At 41.2% G+C, this 22,346-nt stretch overlaps 1 protein-coding gene across 4 annotated transcripts; it reads left to right on the forward strand.

Moving 5' to 3' along the window:
* Positions 1-1,565: 1,565 nt before the first annotated feature.
* Positions 1,566-20,352, forward strand: nfyc (nuclear transcription factor Y, gamma). Of its 4 annotated transcripts, none has more exons than XM_036145134.1 (10): positions 1,566-1,712; positions 1,807-1,878; positions 4,240-4,353; positions 7,673-7,768; positions 10,723-10,899; positions 15,151-15,219; positions 15,533-15,691; positions 16,475-16,579; positions 18,483-18,542; positions 19,032-20,352. In XM_036145134.1, exons 1-10 carry the CDS (start codon positions 1,614-1,616, stop codon positions 19,149-19,151), a joined length of 1,071 nt encoding a protein of 356 aa, XP_036001027.1. In that variant the 5' UTR covers positions 1,566-1,613; the 3' UTR covers positions 19,152-20,352. The 4 variants fall into 4 exon arrangements, with proteins under 4 accessions (XP_036001027.1, XP_036001028.1, XP_036001029.1 ...); XM_036145135.1 differs by having other exon boundaries at positions 1,810-1,878; XM_036145136.1 differs by lacking the exon at positions 15,151-15,219.
* The last annotated feature ends 1,994 nt before the right edge of the window (positions 20,353-22,346 follow it).

Genomic DNA, 22,346 nt, shown 5'->3' on the forward strand with positions numbered 1-22,346 from the left:
GTGTGAAAGTTTACATTAAACAGGCTTTGATTTGAAAACTGGAACCTCCATAGTTGGCTAAAACCTGCGATATCAGTACCTATAATAAACTTTTTAAAAAGAATTTGATACACTGTATATATATATGCACCTTTTCCTCCTTTTGGCACCTTCTTTTGTTTATTAAGCCGATGTCTGACAAGTGAATTTCTCCACTGTGAGATCAATAAAGCCTAGCTTATCTTATCTTATCTTAGAAACCCGTGTATCGCTAAAGGACTGGCCTCTCATGCCGGGGTAGAAAACATTAACTTTTCAGTTACATTCAGATCATAAATAAAAATTTGAAGCTGTTGAGTTATTTTTTATTTATTTTTTTGTAATTTGTCTTAAATCCAACAAAATAAAGCTCTTGACTTTCACATGCCGCAGCTTGTAAAAAACCCCACGGTTAGCCGCTGGGCGAGCCGGGTTTCTTTCTGCAGAACTGCCTCCTGCAAAGCGTCAGACGTGCCCAGTAACCCGTTTTTTTACCGCATAAACCTTAATTCCCACAGCTAAAAGAGGGGAAACACTTGAGTTGCTCCAGTGACGAACAGATTGTGCCTCGTAGAAAATATCATGATCTCTCTGCTTTTGGCGGATTGTTGATATGTTTTAATCCTCGGCGATCTAATATCCTTATGTCACCCCTCGCCCAGGCTGTCCGCTGTTGCGTCACGTCCCTCTGTCTCTTTCGCTCCGTCCCCCCCTTTCTGTCTCGTCCGTCCTACAACGCCTGCTTGGGCAGCATTTCCATTTCATCCGTGTCCCTCTCTGTCTCCCATAGTCTGAAGCTGCTGGCACTTTGTCTTTTAAAGCTGGATTACTACTGAACTGAAGGCGCTTTCCCTCCTTTATAACCTCTAAAACACCCCTTGTCTCTCTTAAATACCTCCTCAGTCGTCTCTTCAGCAGTCTTTTTTTTTTTTTTTTCATGAGGTTAAAGAGAAAAAGGGAGAGTGTCTCTGATCAACACTCTCTCGGCTCTACAAGCTCAGACAGGCGGGCCCAGCATTCCCAAACCAGATTCCTGGCATTCCATAGTAACCTGCTGGATCCTCTCCCAAACTAACTCACTCCTCATCAAGACTTTCTTCAAGCGAGAGCCTGAATCAAGACGTTCTCTCTTATCTGGATTTCTTTAAACTGGTCTTTTTTTTCTTTTTTTTCTCCCCCCCCCCCCCAAACACTCTTACATCAGAGGTTTAGCGTCATCCCTGCCGCTGAGGTCACAAGCTGCGTGTAATTGCACAGGAAGTGTGCGTGCTTGCTCAGGCGCTTCGGTTGAGTGCTAAAGTTCAAAGAGGCATCGCCTGCTTTGATGAGGCTGCTCTGGTTGCGGGTTCCTCGTCGTTTTTATCATAGACGTCTTCACGATACCCTGAAATTTTGATTAGCGGTGGCGATGAGATGTGCCGATATAGCCGGGCAGCTCTTGGCAGCTTGGGCCGACACGTCTTGTGTTTCTGGCCTGTTGTCACCGGTTCTTTAATTAATCTTTTTTTTTCCATATTCTTTGCATATGTTTTGTGTTCCTCAATGATTATTTGCTCACACTCGTCTCGTCATCCCTCTACGCAGCCAAGTAGAAGATGTCGGGAGACGGGTTTGGAGCTGGACCCTGCGATGCCCAGCAGACCCTGCAGTCCTTTTGGCCCCGGGTGATGGAGGAGATCAGGAACCTGACCATAGTAGGTTAAAACCGCTCACGACTCCAGCCCTTTTTTTATGCGGTCGGCCCGTTCTAAGATGCGTAATATAACCAAGATTATCGCTGCCTTTCAGAAGGATTTCCGCGTGCAGGAGCTGCCCTTGGCTCGAATCAAGAAAATCATGAAGCTGGATGAAGACGTCAAGGTAACAGGAGAAGCTAAACGATGATATAGTTGTTTTTAGGAAATAACTATAATTTACTGGACTTCCAAATTATTATTATATATTTGGTAAAGAGGTGTCCTATAACTGCTGTTATATCCCCTTTTGAGAATTATTTTATTATTATTATTGTTTACAAGTTAGGCTTACCTGTATCCTAATCTCGGCTCATCGTCCCCATCCAACCTACACACTTTTTTATCATTATCACAGGTCCTGCTTAAACTAAATAATATAGGATAATAAAAACAATATTTTAATCGTAGCAATGTTTTCGGGTTTTGAATGAAATTAAATGCATCAGTCAGCCAGAGATCTGAAATGCCTAATTTTTCCTTAATCAACTACTTGAGTATCTGATTGTTGATCAGATACTCAAGAATTAGATCTTCTTCCCTCATTAATTAAATACTAATAGTAATAATACTAGGAACTCCTAATATTTTCAATTCATAAACTTTGACGCACCCTTTTTTTTTTTTTTTTTAAGTTTACTAAAATTAAGATAAAAGGTTTGGGACACACCATTTGAGACATGAACAGCAGTAATCTTCTAATTGTTTTCGTCTTCTGATGGATTAAAAACTACGTTGTCTGTCAAGGATCGTGCAACCCAAAAAAAAAGCAAACGCATAAACATGCACTTACTGCTGTTTTTATATATTTTATATATTTATGTCTGCAGGCTGTGAGCAAAGCACACATCTGATTCTGATGTTTCCCCTTTTTTTTATGCTAAAAGAAAAAAATCAGACCCAGCAGGTCCGTTTTGGCCTGGCAGAGTTTGATCACTGCATCTGCAATACAGACCCATTAAACGCTGAGCTGCATTCTGCTTTTCTCCTGTATAGGTAGTCATGGGTAGGTTTTTTTTGTTGTTGTTGTGCATTCAGGGAATTTAGGGCTTCATTAAGTCATCTGAAGCAGCCAAAATAAATATAACACAGACAGAGTCCTTGTTTTTGGTTTGTCCTGCATGAAAACTCACACTTATAGCCACCAACTCCTGGCATAACGCAGTCCTGGGATGTGTGTTGTCTCTGTGGACTCGACTATGACTGGTCCAGTGGGTGTAAGAGGTGTTAAACAGACCGGCCACGCTGCGGCGCTCTCATTGTGCACTCTTAAAAAAAAAAAAAAAAAGATCTGCATAATATAATCAGATCCCGCTCTCCATTGCAGTATCAGTCTGTGCGGCTGCACATGTCTGCTTAGGCTCAATATTCTGTAGGATATTATATCCCAAGTGTCACGGACTCAGTCTCTGCACATCGATCATATTTTTGGCTAACTACAGGAAATGGACCCTCACTGCTCTTAATCGACCACGGCTGATGTATAATTTAAAAAGGCTGAGATACTGAAGCTCACAGAGAATAGCAAGGGGACGACATTATGGTAAAGAAAGAAAAGGGGCCCAAATGTGGCTAATCATGTTCAAAACCCTCAGTAAAATTTTTTAGCATCGGTATCAGCGGCTTTTATTAATACGGAGCAGCCCTTAAGTGACGACCTGTCCTGAATGTACCCTGCGTCTCACACATCGACAGCTGGAGGTAGACGCAGCATCCCACGACCCTGCTAGGATTAAGCGGCAATAGGAAATGGTTGAACGGGTGAATTAAAGTCTTTAAAAAAAGCCCAAACTTCCTTCAGTGGCTACAAGAGATCTAAAACAGTTCCTACAGTCTACTACTCTAGAAACATTTACCCGATTCTCAGATCTGCCCTGGTTAGGGCCGGCTTAAAGCCGTGCACGTCCCCTCAGAGAGACTCTACTCCTCTCAGCCGTGCCTCATGGTGGGAGGAGGATTTTGCTCCCATAACAGCAGGTTTGGTGTCCTGCAGAAAGCTTAGGAAACCTGCGTGTGCTCTAAATGTGCCGTGTCAAGGCTGCCGTCCTATGCGCTTAGTAAAGCAGGAGCTTAAAGCGGTAAAGAGATCAGCAGATCGCTAACATATCTGGGAGAGACCCTTCTGTCTGCTCTGGCTCAGCAGCTTTCACTGCGTTTATGCAGGGAGTGTGTTTCTTATAGCCTGTAATGCACATTAAAGCTTTATGCTGATGTCAATTGGTTTGGTTTTACTGGCTCGCTCAAATTTGAATAAGTAGCAATCCGTTAGAACGGATCTCGCAGCTTTAATGAGACAAACTTCACGTTATTATTGACACTTGTGTTTACAAAGCATTATGGACTTGGAGAGAATCGTATATTAATATAAAAGACCTGCCACCGTTTTAATTATCTGTGAGTATGATGGATTTTCTGCCTCGGTTTGGAGTCGTTGACGGCGCCTTGTGCAGGCTTGTTTTAATCAGGTATGACGCTGTCCTCTCTGCAGATGATCAGCGCCGAGGCTCCGGTCCTGTTTGCCAAAGCCGCTCAGATCTTCATCACGGAGCTCACCCTGAGAGCGTGGATCCACACCGAGGACAACAAGAGGCGGACGCTACAGGTCGGAGGCACAGCTCAGCGGCGTCTCTCCCGCTTTCACTTTTTTCCCCTCTGTGACGTTTGATAACCAGAGCCTTAAAAGTTTTAGTCCTAACCAACTAACTTTTTGACTTCTCTAACTTTTCTTACCTTTTTAAAACCTTTTCATCGCTTTAAGATCTTTTGTTTGTCGCCTTCTGTTCACTAAGTGCCTTTGTCTTTGTCCCTGGAATAAGCTCCTTAACGATTCCCCCTTAAGGACAATGTCTCTCTTTAGTTCCTCCATTGATACTAAAAGCGCAAAGATGGTAACTCATTCTTCCTGCTCTGCTCTATGAAAACTTTCTAACATAAAAACAAGAGAATTAAGAAAGGAGAGCTTCTCGCCTGAATGCCAAGAGGGGAAACTTGTACAGGATTTGGAAGCTCTGACCTCTAATATATGTATTTATTTCCGTCTGATGGATTAGCCAGTGGACGTATTTCTAGGAAATTAAAAGCAGAAGAAGGATAAACTAAAGAAAATGCAATTTCTGGCACTTTAGTTGCTCTTAAAGTATTTTTTATTTATTTATAGCACTTTTTAAAAGTATTGCTTCCTGTTCTTTTCTGTGTCTTGTCTGGTTACGGCCCCAAACTTTAATGTAATTGTGTTGGAGCGACACACAGTCTTCACTAATTGTGAAGTGACATGTGAAACGTAAAGATCTGGAGAATGTGGTATGAATTTATGTTCAGCCTTCTTTAACCTGATGCCTTCAATAAACTCCAGGGCAACTAAAAAGTCACCTAATTAGGTTGAACTGAGTTCAACTGTGTGTATTTTATTCCCATTCCCAATGTACAGACACTCAGTGAAGGCTTCAGATGTTTGTTAGAGAACATTAGTGGAAATAGAAACGCAAACAACAAGATATGGCGCTGCCAGACTAATGAGTTTTAGTCAGATCAGACAAAAGGCCTACAACAAAAACCTGATGTGGTAGAAAACCAACACCTGACGTCACATTGAAAGCGTCAACCTCACCGTGAAACATGGTAGCATCGCCCTGGTGGGAGGCTTATTCTTCAACGGGAACAGGAAAGCTGGTCTGACTAGATGGGAAGATTCAGATCAATACAAGATAGTCCTGCAAGAAAAGCTGCAGAATACCTGAGCCTGCTTCCAGCAGAGCATTAAACATCCAACCACACTGCAAAAACGGATCTAAAAATAAGTAAAATGTTCTTAAAGTTAGTGTTTTAATCCTTGATTTGAGCAGGTAAATAAGATTATCTGCCAACGGAGTGAGTATTTTGTCCCCTAAAATAAGATAATTAGACATCCTGCTCTTAAAATAAGCAGATGGAGATGAATTGTTCGTATTTTAAGTGCAAAAATCTTATTCCATTGGCAAAGCATCTTATTTACCTGCTCAAATCAAGGACAAATACACTCATTTAAAGAATATTTTACTTATTTCTAGTTCCGTTTTTGCAGTGCAGAGACACGACGGGACGGTTCTAGATGGCTTTAAGCGTATTCAGTTGTTAGACTGGCCCAGTCAAAGTCCAAACCTAGATCCAAGAGGACAAATTATGCTCGCAGGCGAGCTCTATTTAGTGAAGAAAGCGGCAAACATTTCAGTCTGAAGGTGGTAAAACACTGATTCAGACGGAGTGAATAGAAATGCAACTTTTTAAACTAACTTTGAAAGTGGTGCGTTATTTAATTTTCCCTCCACACAGTCTACTTCCAGTTGAAATCCACCTCCAAAAGTCTTATCTGTCATAGTTTACATGTTAATTTTCTCATGAACACCAGACATTAGCGCCATGTCACTCAGTCATTTTTCTGTGGCTCAACTGGGTGGAAAAAGCACTGCCCTCCATTTACTCACGCATACGCCGGTTCCTGGTGTGCAGAGAGAGGCCACGCCAACTGGGTCACCATAACAACACCCATCAATAGAGCAAGTGTAGATGTGACCCGATGTTACCAGATATTAATCAAGGTGCTATAAATAGGCTGTATTACAAGGAAGGCCACAATGGGGGGGGTCCTGACAGCCAATATCCTGTGGAAAATTCCACCGAGATAACACACCGCCGTGGATGTAGGAAGGGAAAAGGGTATGGAGGCAGAGCGTGTGGCCGGGAGGAAAATGTCATCCCTGTTCTTTCCTCCTTATCAGACGCATTTCTGGCAGCGGCGCTCTAGTCACCCGTTGGCTTTCATTCACTAAATGCTAATTTCAATCCACGCTAACCGTCGTTATTTATTTGTTTTTGTCGTATTTGTTCTCACAGATTTTTTTCTTTTTTTTATCAGTATCAAAGGCTAGTGTTTGAGGGGGGAAAAGACTTTGACTGTGTGATGTAATATTTAAATAATGCTGGTAAAACATTTACAAACCAAACTGCATTCCTTTTTGCTGTTGCAGTGTGCAACAAAAAAAAAATGCAACCAACATTTGCTAATTGAAGCTTTAACAATTTAGTTTTTCTTCCATATTGACTAATTAATAAAAAAAAACGTAATATGAATTTAACTGGGTTCCTGCGGATCCTTAAAAAGTCTTAAAAGGCATTGAATTCTGTAATATAAAACTAAGGCCTTAATTGGCATTAAAATGTCTTTAAATCAGTCTTTCTTAGGTCTTAAAATTGTTACCAGGTCATAAATAGGATTTTATTTTTGTAATCCTTACCAAACAGTAAAATAATTGATACAATTATATATATTTTTTAAATTTACCGAACGGCTCAATGTAACCATTATTGGTTCCGTCCCGATAGCGGAACCAATAAAAATTGTTGCGGCCGGACCATAGCTGCGAAAAAGAATTGGCACTGATTTATAGTTTATTTTAGTAGGGAACAAAACAAAGTTTGTGAATTCAGTTCAGTAGTTGTTAAAAATATATCTGTAATTTGTGTGTTTTTTAGCTTTCTTCCTATATGGATTGTTTTTCAAAATCTTTAACATGTCTACTTGAGCCAGAAAGTAATGGTTTATGTTAAAATAATCATTTGGGTGAAGTTGTCTCAACCAGGTTTATCTTGTTTATCGTGAAGTTGGTCTTAACTTTTTATTTCAAGTGGCATTAAAAGGTCTTAAAAAGTCTTGAATTTAACTTGCCTTATGCTTTAGGAACCCTGTTTAAATACTTAGTATTTACACTTGCACCTTTACATCAGCTATTCCAGCAAACGGCACCGTTTCACCGCTGCTGATAACGGCGCCGTTTTATTTTGGGAGAGATGAGCTCGGACCATGAGGCATGTTTATATATAGGAGTTGTGCATATATAGATTTAGGGTAATTAAGCTCGGCCTTCTGTGTCTCTTGTTTTCAACAGAGGAACGACATCGCAATGGCGATAACAAAGTTCGACCAGTTCGACTTCCTGATTGACATCGTGCCGCGGGACGACCTGAAGCCCCCTAAACGGCAGGTAGGAAGGCGCTCAGAGAGGAAACACAGGGTTGTTCAGAAGACTGTTGGCACACATAATTCAACTCAGCAATGCGTCTTTTAATGTTTTTTCTTATTATTAATCTATAAACAAATAGAGAAAGATTGAGAAAATGTCAACTTCTAAGTCTTTTTTGTTGGAAATCAGTTTGCATCCAAGATTTCTGTGACCCCTTTACCTTATAGAGCGTATATGCCAATATATCCTCTACTAAATCTAAGGGTAAATACATTAAGAAAAAGGAACATATTAAAAGTAGAAACGATAATAAAACGTGACATTAATGTACACCGCATGAAAACAAAAACCTATCTGAGCTCCGTTATCTGGATTTTCCTGCCAATAGAGATTTGAACCATTTCCGATTTTTATCTTTAAGAACTAAAATATTGGAGGATATAGTATTTGTTTTTGCCATAAAGTAGCCAATGTTTCTACACATGGGTGACATCACAGTCTCTTGAAACAAAGACAAACTGATTGCAAAACTGATGAAATTTTAAAGTTTTCTTGTTTGGTGATTGAAGCTTGGCTTAACCAAGTCAGTGTTTTCTCCAGAGAAATTACATCCTTAGCTCAACCCTGAGGTTTTACCAATCAAGGCTCACAATATCGGATAATTAGGCGGTGGCAATAAATGAATATTGCAACAGCAATATCTGGACTGCACTGTCTCTTCTGCCTGTTATCGGTGGTTTCAGCTCTCTCTGTAAACTTTTGTCAGGCAGGCATCTTCTGCAGGGAGGCTCCATCCAACAGGCTGAATGTTACGGTGCCATGCAGGCTGAGCACTTGGGAAATATTTGCCCACAATTGCTGAATTCAAAGCAGTTCTTTAGAAAATTGATATCTTGATACAATATGCAGCCGTACTGCTGATATTCTGAAATCCAGCATCAGTCTACAGAAGGTCTGACTGTCTCTCGTGGCCTCAATGAACAGCAGACTTTTCTCAACATGACATGAAACATGCACGTTTGATTTAATAAGTGTCTCTGACTTTATTTTAAAGACGACGGTGAAACTAGCGATCGTTTGGACGATAATTATTCACACCCCTGGCGCATTTAGATTGAAATTATTTCCATTTAACTAAAAACTTGGTTTCTGATAGGAAATGAGAGGCAGCTCTCAAAAGATAAGAAAACACTTTAAAGCTATAAATTAGGAAAACAAATAAGTTTTTACTAATATTTTTATGAAAAATAGCACGTCTAGGTTTATGTATACCCTTCTAAATAATGAGTGGACTGGCTTTTGGCAACATTTCTGTTGCTATTTTGTGATTTTTACCTTTGAACTCCAAGTTGTTGAGGCTGGAAGGCCTCCTGGCCATCACTGCTACTAGGGCTGAACAATTAATCCAAAACATTACTGTCACCACTCAGAAGGTAAAGGTTGGCATAATTAAAAGATTACTTTAGGATGAATTTGGGGCTTTTAGCTCTGAATCTGAAACTACTTCCACACTGAAGAGTGTTGATTCTTACCGAGACCTGGTAGCTCTCAACTGTGGCGCGTTCACTGAGAGTGGAAACGGATCCGATTGTTGAGTTTCATACCAGCTAGTCACAGGTGAAGCGCAGTAAATCTGAAATCGCCAGAGTCCAGTCACTGGCCGACGTTAAAACGCTCATAATTATAACAAACGGTAGTAACAGTATCTGTAGCAGTGCAAAAGATTATCGGCTTCATAAACAGGCGGGAAAATGTCAGATGTCTTAGTTTTCTTCTAGCTGACAGTGATCCAGGTAAGATCTCAGCTATGTTTAACTACGCCGTCAACCATAGACTGGATCCTCCTACTCATTACACATCCATCACTGCAAAAACGGATCTAAAAATAAGTAAAATGTTCTTAATCTTATTTACCTGCTCAAATCTATGACAAAAAAACTAATTTTATCTGCCAATGGAATGAGTATTTTGATCCCTAAAATAACATAGTTAGATATACTGCACTTGAAATAAGATGAGGGAGATGAATCGTTCCTATTTTAAGTGCAAAAATCTTATTCTATTGGCAGATCATCTTCTTTACCTGCTCAAATCAAGGAAAAATACGCTAATTTTAAGAACATTTTACTTATTTTTAGCTCCATTTTTGCAGTGCAGGTTCCCTCGTCTAGAGGAGCCAGTCGCTCCTGCGTCGGCACCGCGGTGCTGTAAACATCCTTGACTGGAAGCTGCGGTTTTGACAGCGAGGGCTTTCAGTCGGATGTTTGCAGCTTCTTACTGCCACAAACTGCCGACCCCGACCCCAGAAATAAAACTAATTAATACTAGTGAGTGTCGCGCATTCTGTTCGTTTCGGGGCATGTAACAGGATCTAAAGACGCACAAGGGTTGGATCAAGCAAATGATGGGCTCCAGTGTGCCAGATGGAAAAGTGAGATATTTAAATTTGTTGTCAAGTGGACCGTCTCCAGGCATGTAAACATCCTACACTCTCAGCTGTGTTGTCATGGAGCTGGGAGAGGGATGTTTACACTCCTGGGGGCGGAGGAACGGCATCCTGACGAAGCCCTGCTCATCACTCTCTTATAAAACGGGGTCAGTGGGTTTTTATTAATCATCGATAAATGTAATGACGGTTTTCAGTGCTGAAAACCGGCCTTAACAAGAGGGACGGCAGAGAGGGTGGACTGTTCCTGACATTATACAGTAATTGGATTATTAATGGTTCAATAAGGATGGTAACAAAGTGAATTATATGCATGTTTTTTCCATCAGGTTGGTTTCCAAACACCTAAATTATATTACTTTGTTTGATGCCTGCACCGGCTCTGACCTCTAGATTACGTTACCCTTCCTCAGCTACCTCCCATTAGTTATTCATCAGCCCTGCTCCACTCTAACATTACACTTGCAAAAATAATTCATGGAGATGTAGTGGACTGATTCAGTGGTGTGTGTGTGTGTGACATCCGCAGGAGGAGATGCGTCAGTCGGTAGCTCCCGCAGAGCCGGTGCAGTACTACTTCACCTTGGCCCAGCAGCCTGGAGCTGTGCAGGTGCAAGGCACGCAGCAGGGTCAGCAGGCGGGAGCGCAGACGGCTACGACCATCCAGCCCGGACAGATCATCATCACGCAGCCGCAGCAAGGACAGGTACACTCAAAGCTCACCGTCCCACCAGCTTTTTCTGCAGGGTTTGTCACGCACTCCTCCTCCACGTGAAAGACAATCATCCAGCATCATGAGTTGATTTTAGTGTCTCTCAGTTCAAGTATTCATAACTTGAGCTTCATGTTACAGCCACAAATGTTAATAAACTGCAAATAAGGAACTAAAAGTGAGTAAAATGTTCTTGAAATTAGTGTATTTTTCTTTGATTTGAGCAGGTAATTAAGATTATTTGCCAATGAAATAAGATTTTTGCACTTAAAATGGGAACAATTCATCTCCGTCATCTTATTTCAAGTGCAGGATGTCTAATTGTCTTATTTTAGGGGTAGAAAAAACTAATTCCACTGGCAAATAATCTTATTTTCCTGCTCAAATCAAAGAAATATGCACTCATTTCAAGAAGGTTTTACTTACTTTTAGTTCCCTTTTTGCAGTGTCATTTATTGGGATTTCTTTTCTTTTTTCTTTTTTTTATTTGTAAAAGCAAAAAGCAAAACGAGAGGAATGATTTGTGCAACAACAACGACAAAAAATCAGAGAAAATGTGGCATGCATTTATATTCAGCCCCCCCTGATTAAACACTTTTAATAACCACCTTTTGCTTTTGCTTTACCGCTGCAAGTTTTATCACGCGCGTCTCTACAAGCTCTACAAGATTAGAGACTGAAGTATTTCCCTGTTTTTCTTTGCTAAACAGCTGAAGCTCAGTCAGAATCTCCCCATAGATTCTCGTTTGGTATTAGCTCCAGACTTTGACTAGGCCACTTCAACACGAGATTTTGCTTTGATCCAAACCAGTTGATTGTAGGTCTGGCTGTATGTCTACGGTCTGCATCCTGTTAGAAGGCCTCAGGCAGGTTTTCCTTACTTACTTGGCTCCATCTATCTGAGGAAAAGGGCCATCAAAGCATGATACTGCCACCACCATGCTTCACAGTGGTTTTGTTCAGGGTCCAGTGCATTGTTAGTTTTCTGGCAAACGCCAGAAAATAGTTCAGTTTGGTCTCATCTGACCATCCACTTGCTCGCCGTGTCCCCTGCATGGCTTGTTTCAAACTCAAAAAGAGACTTATGGCTTTTTAATTCGGTGATATTTTATGTTAAAGGGAATTTCTATATTTTGGTTCCTCGTTGGCTAAATTTAATTTCTGCCACTTTCCCTTAACGGCCGCATTCACAACTAATAGATGTTCGTATCGGCTTTTATTTCGAGGTGTCAGACTAAAGGGGGCTGAACATAAATGCTAATTTTTCTGATTTATTTTTTTGTCTGTAAAGAAATCTCTTAAAACCATGTTTTAGTTTCCCTCTACAGTTTTCTCCACTTTGGTTTGGTCCATTGCATAAAATCCTAATAAAAAAAAAAAAACAGTAGTTGCAACTTAACGAAATGTGTGAAAGTTCAAAGGCTCTTGCACATCCTGGCACGGTACATTTCTCAGTGATCTGATGGTTTTTATTTTAGTTATTCACGCTGACCTCTCTCCCAAAAAGAACGTTTAACAGCAGAAATACTGATTTGTGTGGAAGAGAATCCTTACTTTACCTAAAGGACGACACAGTTGGTGAATAATAAACCAGAGCCTGGAGTCACATTAGGCTGGAAATGATTCTCCTCAGTTCTTACCATGCGCCTCATGTTAATAAGTGTTTTTTTTCTACTAAGGCAATGTGGCAAAATGAGCTCAGAGACTTTAAAAGTCAGTGTTCTTGTCGCAAAGCTTAAAAAAAATCTGCATTCAGTATCTCAAAGGCTATTGGCAAGGATACATTCTTCCTCAGGCTCACCGTGGCCTCGCCACCCGGCGAGATAATTTATCAGTCATCCAGTTGTTTCTCTGCCTAAATATTCATTCCCTGCCTGTTTTTCTGCTCTCGCCCCCCTTTTCTCTCTGCTTTGGTCTCTGCGTGTGATGAAGCTGTGCTGCTCCACGCTGCTTCAGCAGACTGCCTTCAGCTGCGCTGTCCTACTAGTTTAGGCCTCGTGTGATTCTCAGTCCTGCTGCCGCTGCAGTCGCCGGTCACACTTCGACACTCGATGGAGACTCAGTCCACGGACGTTTAGTGGGCGGGGCTTTGATGGGGGGGGGGGTCTTTGAACAGGAGGACGTAATCTGTGAGGCATCTGTGCACGAGTGTTTTCGTCGGCGTTCGTTCCTTTTTGAAGGTGAAGGTTGTGTTTAGAGATGCACCAATCAGAGTTTTGTAGTCCAGCTTTTTCTAAACTTTTGACTTGAGGATACAATTTTTTTTTAGCTGCTTATCTGTTCTCTTCTAGAAGCATCATCTAAGAGAATATAATACCAACATTTAAACTTTTGCATCTTACATTAGCAAGTAATGGGATTTCCGTTATTTTCGTTGTTTACTCGAAAAAAAGTAAAAAAACAAAGCAACTGGACTTGTTTTCCGTAGTTGAAGACGTTTCGCTTCCTCTCCAGGAAGCTTTCTCAATTCAAAATGTCTGGAGTAATGTAGAGCATCAAGCTTTATACTACTGCCCAAACAAAGGCCTTGTAATGGCTTAGATAAGACCTTTTTTTGGAATGACCATGACCTGGATGACTGAGAATCTTGACCAGCATTTCGTTGTTTACAAATACTGATCCTTTTTTGATCCTGAGATTTCCTAAAGAACATATCCGGATCCAGCCTCTTCATAGCGAGCAAGGGTTAAAAGCTCAGAAAGAATAAAACCATAACTTTTTCGCTCTCCGTTCAGCCGTTCTGTTTTCCGCTGGCTCTCTGCCTGAATGAACCACTGACAGCTTCCTACATCTCTGCCCCATCAGACACACCTCACCAATACAGAAAATGGCTAATTATGAGTCTTCCTCCCTCAGTAAGAGCTTCCACACCCTAGAAGGAGGTTTAAAAGGGAAAACGGGTTGGATCCCTTCTTATTCCAGAGCGTATCATCTTTGGATGTACTGTAAAGGTAGAAAGTGAAAAAGAATTTTGTGCTGGTTGAGGAAATATCTCGATTCATTGTTATTGCTGCCGCACGTCTTGTTGAAAAATTACTAACAAGATTATGTTCACGTCGCTTTGCTGTTGACTGGAATGAAATGAGTTTCATCTTCACCCGTCGTGACTTACGACCAACAGATCTGGCAAAAGGAGATGTTATGCAGACGGCAACAAACCTAACTTCGAAATCATTGTGTAATTCAGAGGATTCGCCAAAACTCACTGAGATTGAAAGTCTCTCCTTCAGGAGAGTCCTGTGAAACAGAGACTCCTCTACAGATTACGGCGGCACGCGTAGAAACAACCAAAACCCGTGTTTTTTTTAAATCTTTTATTTAAATGAGACCAAAAAAAACAATTACAGCCAGATTTTCTCTCCTTCCAAGTCAGAACAAACTCAGCGTGGACTTCACGGCACGAGGACATCCTCAGGAGGAAGACTGAACGTAGGAGTGAAGATCTGAACGGCAGCTCGCCCAAAATGCCTTCACAGATTATAATCTATGAGTTCTGAGTTCAGGAACAACTTTCTGAACGTCAGGAAGACCAGATTTCTGGTGCACACCAATATCGCTAAAATAACGGTGACAAAGAGTTCTGAGCAGCTGTCCCGTCACCTGCTGGCTCTCCTGCCGTCTTTCCTCCAGCTTCTCTTTAACGTTCCTGGAAATGCACGGAAGGTGCCGGTTTCAGAAACCTGATCATTAATTAATCTGAGTCTCTTCTTCCCAGACTTGTTTATTCTCTGGATCGCCATCAGCCCTGAGGCAGCGACGAGTCGCACAAAAAGAGACGCGGCAGATTTTTTTTAGCTGAATTTGATTTGCACTAAGTATCCAGTGATCTTCAGCACTGTTGGTGTTTTTAGCAGACGTGAAAGAAATTCTTTGTTTTCCGCTAGTTTTGTAAAACGCCTGAAATTACACAATATGATAGAGGCGTCTGTATTTCCAACTTTTAATCTTGCTCAAGCTCCGCTGACCTTTATTCTAATTTCAAATCATTTGAGCTTCTTTATCGCTTTCCGTTTGATCCCCTTTCACTGTCTTACTTTCATGTATCTAAAATATATCCTAAACCTGCCTTAAATGTTGGTTATTTTTTCTTTTATTGCCCTGCAGCTTTTATTTCTCATTCTAAATCTCGAGGCTTTCTATGCATACCCATGCTTACGTTGTGTGTGTGTGTGTGTTGCTGCAGTCGCTGCCCCGCTCACTGTGTGTCTTTCTCTCATCTTCTCATCCTGTTCTGTCGGCCATCAGATGTTGCAAGGTGCCACCATGCAGCAGTTACAGCAGGTGCAGGTGCAATCACAAGGCACACCCATCACGGTAAACACACGCCGCTTTTATATGTGCAATTATCACAACGTTTGCTGACCGCTTGAAGCCGCTGCACGCTGCATCCCCCGTAGCTGGCCGAAGCCTCCAGGGCTCAGTGCCTGACGAGATCAGATGGCCTCTGCAGGATCCTGTGACAGACACAGGAGAAAGATAGCACTTTAAACCTGCCATGTCACCTAATCCCCCCCACTCCTTTTGCTTATTTAGATTTGTCGATTTTTGAAGATTTCTGGATATTTAGTGGTAATGCATGCGTTTTGTCTTTGCTTCTCTCTCTGCTCGCTCCCCTTCTCTCCACTAGAGCGCGCCCGTCGCCATGCAGGTGGGCGAGGGCCAGCAGGTGCAGATCGTTCAAGCCGCCGCAGCCCAGGGTCAGGCTCAGACCGCTCAGGCACAAGGCCAGACCATGCAGGTCATGCAGCAGATCATCACCAACACAGGAGAGATTCAGCAAATCCCGGTAAGAGGCCGCTAGCGACCCGATAAGGACAAGGGGAGCTGATAGAAGGTGGTTTGGGTTTTAATTACTGAGCTATATATACACTGGAGTGCTGATTTAGCCAAAAAACTCAAGCCACTGGCCGCCATCTTGCTACTCCCTACTCTCACAGAATCCCACAGGATTTGGTTGCAACAACAAGCAGTTTTCTGGCTGTGGGAAAACGTTTCATAGGTAATTCTACAGTCAGTGGATGTACTAACACTATCAACTACTAGGATATTAGGTGCTGAAATATTTGACATGTTATTCATATTAAGTATATGTATATATAAATATTTGTACATGTATATATGTATACATATATGTAAATATATGTTTTTGTATATTGTTATTTATATATTTATAAATGTTATATATGTATATTTAAATGAATAAAAAGCAAAATATTTCAGCACATGACTTTCTCAGTATTTAAAGGTTTTAGAACATAACATAAAAGTATATGGCATTTGACATTTTAAAAGTTTTAAGCCCCCCCTGAACATGAGAAAATCCTCGTTATTCGATGCTGTAGCGCACATATTCCCTAGTTACTGGGGGAAAATAGGGAGTACCAATATGGCGGCCGGTGGCTTCAAAGCGACTCGTTTTAACAGCGGGCGATTAGCACTCCAGCTGTTAAAACCACTGAGCTATATAATACACTGGAGTCCAGAATAGGAAAATGGCTGTGCCCTTCCTGTGTGAATGACCTCTGTTCTAAACCAAAGTCTGTCTCCCTCTGGTGGCCGTTCGCTGTAGGTGCAGCTAAACACCGGCCAGCTACAGTACATCCGGCTAGCCCAGCCAGTCTCTGGAGCGCAGGTGGTCCAGGGACAGATTCAGACTCTGGCAAACACGCAGCAGGTAAAAGTCAACCATAATGGCCTCATGTACGGCGCTCTTCAATAGGCTACATCCACTCATTATTGACATCAATGTCTTAGTAACTTTGTGCACTTCAAATACATTTGAACTCTTTTTTTCTGGTAGGGCATGATGATGCAACAATTAACTTTTATTAATGATATAAACAACAAATAGATGCACAATTTTGAATTAACTTCGATTTTCTTAAATCCAAACTGTGTAAAATATTATGCATAAAGATTCAAATTTATACATGCACCCTCACCACTGAATAAACAAAACGCCCCATAGCAATTTGCAGAAAAGCAACAGACTTTTTGTTGACAAATACAAGATCCTTGTTCAATTGTGGCCGCACATTTGACCACTCTTAGTGGTATTGATTTAGCTTATTTAAATTGGTTGTTTTGCCTTGTAGGCAAGTCACATAAACTTTTTACATTGTAGCAACTGTGAAGCACGGTGGAGGCAGAATCATGGGGGGAGACAAATTAGCTCCCAGCAGTACTAAGAGGGTGAAGTAATGTAAACAGAAGGCTGTCTCTTAATTTTTTGCTAGATGCTTAAAACTTAGTGGATATTCTAGAAGGACAATCATCCCAAATATAGTTTGAAAGCAGTTTTAGTCTAGATAAAGCAGCCTAACATTAAGGTTCAGCAGCTGCTACAACCTCAGCCCGGGGGAAAATGTGTAGACTATGCTCAAAAACCAGGTGCATGCCAGGAAACCAACTATTTTATCTCCACCAGTTCTCCTTTTTATTATTATCATACCTTTTTATTTTAACAAGTAGTCTCATTGAGACACGTGTTCACATTAGAGACCAATTGGCACATATTTAAAAGCTCACACAGAACAACAATACAAGAATTACTAAAATACAGCGTCACAATGTTTAAAATAATAAAGTAAGAAATAAATCTATAAGAACAGCAGCAAGAAGTTTGATGTTGCTGCAAGTAATAAATAAAATCCTCCCAGAGGCCGTTTTTCCTCACTATGGATGTGCTGGAGTCGTAGGCTGATAACTGGTGTGTTTTAGGTGACATGTAAGAGAACGAATGCAGAGGAAAAGAAAACCAGAACAGACCAATACAAAACCGTGCAGAGACAGCGATGACAAACTATCCAGTTATGAATCTTAGAGCTCCGTGATCAGCTGAATCTAATAAATGAAGAACAATTTGTGACAAATTCATACGTCAGAAGAAAAATGCCAGAAATTTGTTGATGGCTTAAAAAACAAGTGGTTTGCCAAAGAACATTTAACCAAACATTAATATAATGTGCAAGCCTGTATTTGAGACTATTTAGATTTTTGACCGCATTAGAAATTTGATTTAAAAAAAAAACACAAAAATTAGAAACCTTTGCATCAAGGTTCCTTTTCTAAAGTTCTTGAAACTGTCTGTATATCCACATGAATGGTTCAGCTGCCTCAATAAAAGCCAAAACTCAACGAGACATCCGGTGCCGAGTACGCGTGCATGTAAGCTGTCTTACTTGAACTGTACACAACAAGGCTGTGAGATTAAAACACACATTTGCACATTTGCATCACTGCATCTCTATCTAGCATTAAAAATGTGCCGAACTCTTAGTTTCTAAATGCATTCTTGCACAAATGCCTTTTGAACAATCAATTCTGCACATACAAATAGTTTTAAAAAATACTCACCTGTACACTGTGACTTCTCCTGCATTGTCTACATTTAAATTGTTTACTTTTAAATCACTGCTGCACCTTATACTGTAATTTAATTTACTGTAATTTACAAGCTGTATGCAACGAAATTTCGTTCTGTGCGCACTCTGTGCATACAAAATGACAAAGTTGTCTAAGTCTAAGTCTAAAGTGAAGCTAACGGCACATTTATTGATATTCTCTCGTGTTTTCAGATCACACAGACCGAGGTGCAGCAAGGACAGCAGCAATTCAACCAGTTTACCGACGGACAGGTAACAACGCTATTAAATCACCTGAGCTCTTAAGTTTTTTATCGCCTCTCAACCTAGAGCTGGTGAAGTTTAAAGTAGCTCCGTGTAAGTTTTGACCCAAGTGTTAGCTTAATTTGAGATGTATTAAAGGATTTTCCAGGTCAATATACGGCGTAATTTTGCGACAGTGCAGTGTTACCTGTGGCCTTCAGGGGCACTAAACCTGGAAGTTGTAGGTCTAGCGCCCCTAGGGGCTAAATGTACACACAAATCTGTAAGGTTATATATTCTGGATACAGTAGATGCTCTTAAAGTCTAATAGATTATTTGTTTTGAAGCTTATAAAAGTCTGGATAGGTGTGGACATTTTTTTAATTTAGTTTGGGGGGGGAAAAAAGACAAATTGTTGGAATCCTGGTGGCATATTTGGACCAGAAACTGCTTGAAATGAAGAATAAGACGAGATTAAGTTGCGGTCCTGATGTCTTCCCGCCTCGTTCCCTTCCACAGCAGCTGTATCAGATTCAGCAGGTGACGATGCCAGCGGGACAGGAACTGACCCAGCCCATGTTCATCCAGTCCGCCAACCAGACGACCGATGCGCAGGTCACGCAGGTCAGCACCGACTGAGCCCGACCCGGAACCGTTCACAGCAACGCGCTCGCCGGCCCGGCTGACGCCGACAGACATCGACTCCACCGAGGGATTCTCCGACATCTTGATTTGAAAGCACCGCAGATTTGAAACGAGGGACCTGAGAAGTTGCAACGAAACTCGTGTTTTCTAATAAATTTATACCACTGGATTGAAAACCAAAGGGACGCTGTTAGACTCCAATCAAAAATGACATTTTATTCCAACCTCTCTCTCACGTTTCCTTTTTGTACTCTTGTCTCTGACATCACATAAAAAAAAAAACAACAACATACGTGTAAATATAAAGACTGAGGGCGTCTGCCTGGTTTCTGTTTCTTCTTGGCTGCAAGAATTGATTGATTTATAAATTTGGTCACCTGCATCGGTCCACGATGGTCCTCCTGAGGCTAATGTGCACCATGAATCTGCCAGGTGTGACTTAGGAGGGACAGGTAGTGTAAACAAAAATGCATGCATGTCGACCAGATCCCAGACTGTTTGTCCCCATGGAAACCACACAGCAGCCTAATTTTTCATTCTTTCTACCGTAACGGATCCCAACTTTAAAGGAACAGGAAAGCTTTTCTGATTCCCCCCCTCTTCATGTTGAAGTGAAGTGGGAAAAATCTCTGTGTTTGTGACATTTTTTGGTTAGCTGTAGCCTCGTTTTCCCTCCGTGTTTGGTTGCATTACTTGAAGCCATATTTCTCAGATAAGGTTTAATGATTTCATTTCTCTGTTGTGTTATCTCTCACATTGTTGAAGCACGGCTTTCCTTTTGTAAGGGCTTCACACCGTATAGACTAGCAGTGTATTTATGCCCAGGTGAGTGTATTTGATTGTGTTTTGGGCGTCCGCACGCGACGTTACGCTTCCACACCGTTCCTCCTCTGGTCTGTAGAGCAGAGAACCGTCACTCCGCCTTCTTTATCCACTTTCTCACAGCCCGCTCCTCTCGGGAGGTTTTCCCTGGTTAATGTCTCGCGAGTCGGGAGCAAATAAAACTTTGATTTTGGCCCTCGTAACTCTCCCGTTATCTTTTTGTACAGTATAATTATCAATGTTCTTGTTGTTTTGCATGTAGTCTAAATTGCCAGCATGAAATGCAATAGCTAGGTACAATTTTATTTTTCATTTTTGTAAAACAATTCTGTGAAAAAAAAACAAACAATTAAAAGGCGTAACTTGTGTAAAACTCTTGTTCTTGCAAGTTTGATTCATAACCTTTCATCTTCACTTCTGTATTTTAGGTGAGTTAAGCAGGTTGCTAGCGCGGCGACGGTAGACAGGGAGACTTTTTTTTTAGCAGCTCATCAGGAACGGACTAAAACCAAACCAGGCATCCAGGTGACTGTAGACTCATTGCACCACCACATCCTAGACTATAGAGGTGCATCTCAGTAAATTAGAATATATTTGGAATGTAAATTTATTTCAATTATTTGATTAAAGGGAAATTTATGTTTATAGCTTGCTGCAAATGAAAACAGGAAAACCTAAAGGCCAATAGCAGCAGAAGCATTATATTATGCCTGATGCAACAACGGGGAAGACTTGACAGTGGTCCAGCAGCTATTGAAAAAAAAAAGGTCATGGTAGAGAAAATTGGCTTTGTGGATGTAATTGGAAAGTTGAGTGGAAGGAAAAATAGAACCTGCAACCTTGAAAGGATTGTGGAGCATGGACATGGCTCATCGTCTCCATCACAACCCTGCAGGACTGATGGTCGCTCATGCAAAAGCGTCAAATACTGGATGTGAATAATCTGCTGTACACAGACATGCGTTTCTGCATCTAAAGTAGTCTTAGGACCATTGAGCCACAGTCCAGTCTTTTTTTTTTTTTTTGTCCTTAGTCCAGGTAAGATGTTTTCTGTGGTTCAGGTTTGGCTTAAAAGAAGCAGATGTAGCATGTCCTTATAGTTTGCTGTACAACTGTGCTACAGAGTATAAAATGCATTGGTATTTACGCAATATTCACTTTTTATAATAAAGGGTTTTGATTATCTGTAAGCTATAGCTACCAGAAATTAACGTGTGATTATTTCTTGTATGGTTATAGGACGGTGCAAAAAAAAAACACTAAAGTAAATTAAACATTACTGAATTGCATTAAGATGTTTATGTTCCCAAGTGGCCAACGGAGGGCAGCACTGATCCAACAACCTGCAGCTACTGTATGCCTCGACGTTTAGAGCATAATTGCTTAATTTTTCCCTAAACACAGCATTTATTTCCATTTGGGCACAATGTTGAAGCTGCGTTACTTTCTCTGCACCCTAAACCAGGCCAGCCTATATATGAACGGCACTAATCTGATTATTACTGGAGTAGGCACAATAAGAGTCACGGGTTATTATGCTGCGGGCTGCTTAGTGTTTCAGAGATCAGACTGCATTCTTTATTCGACCCGAATCTTAAAAGGAAGAAGGTAATTATAATTTGACAGGAAGTTTGGCAGGCAGGGATGAAGGAGGTTCATAATGTTCTGCTTTGCTAATTAAACACGCGTCATTGTCAGCACTGGGAACCAAAGGTTTAAAAATGACCTGCGTCACATCCTAGTACTCCTTTTGTTTCTCTGTTTAGATGCATTTTTAAGCAGCATATTGGTTAAATAACTGCAGTTTAACCCCCGCAGGTAGGCGTTTCTCAAACTGGGTGGCCCTTTCCCTAATCGACTTAAACCGCTGAACAATAACAGCATTAATGAGTGCAGACTCATGTTCGGCTCTGTATAGTAAGAAGAACGGCGATTGTGAGAACATTTGTGCTTAAGTCAAGCGTGAAAGGGATTGTCTGGTGGTATTTTTCTTGGCTCGCCCACCTGGTCGGATCAAGGCAGCTTTGGCCATATGACCCAGTTGCTGAATGCCCTGGCTGTGGTTTAGACCTTGTGATTGGGCCTTCAGAGCCGCTGGTCGCTCCCCGAGCTGCCAAACAAACCCATAACAGGGGAGGACTTTTCCTCAGGTGCGCTTTCTTTTTGTTCCTCTGAAGCATCAGGAGATTTGCTGTCAATCATCATCAGAGTGTAAACTTTTACCAGATACCAAGTCTTACAAAATAAAAGGGACAGTTTGAACATGACATTTAGAGGAACTAAGCTTTTGCTCCTTTAAAGGAGTTGCCAGAGTCATGCAGCTGACCTATTCTGTGCAGGAGAACCTACAAAAAAAAGTCAGAAAAT

The sequence above is a fragment of the Fundulus heteroclitus genome, chromosome 13 (assembly GCF_011125445.2).
Source record: "Fundulus heteroclitus isolate FHET01 chromosome 13, MU-UCD_Fhet_4.1, whole genome shotgun sequence".
Classification (NCBI taxonomy): domain Eukaryota; kingdom Metazoa; phylum Chordata; class Actinopteri; order Cyprinodontiformes; family Fundulidae; genus Fundulus; species Fundulus heteroclitus.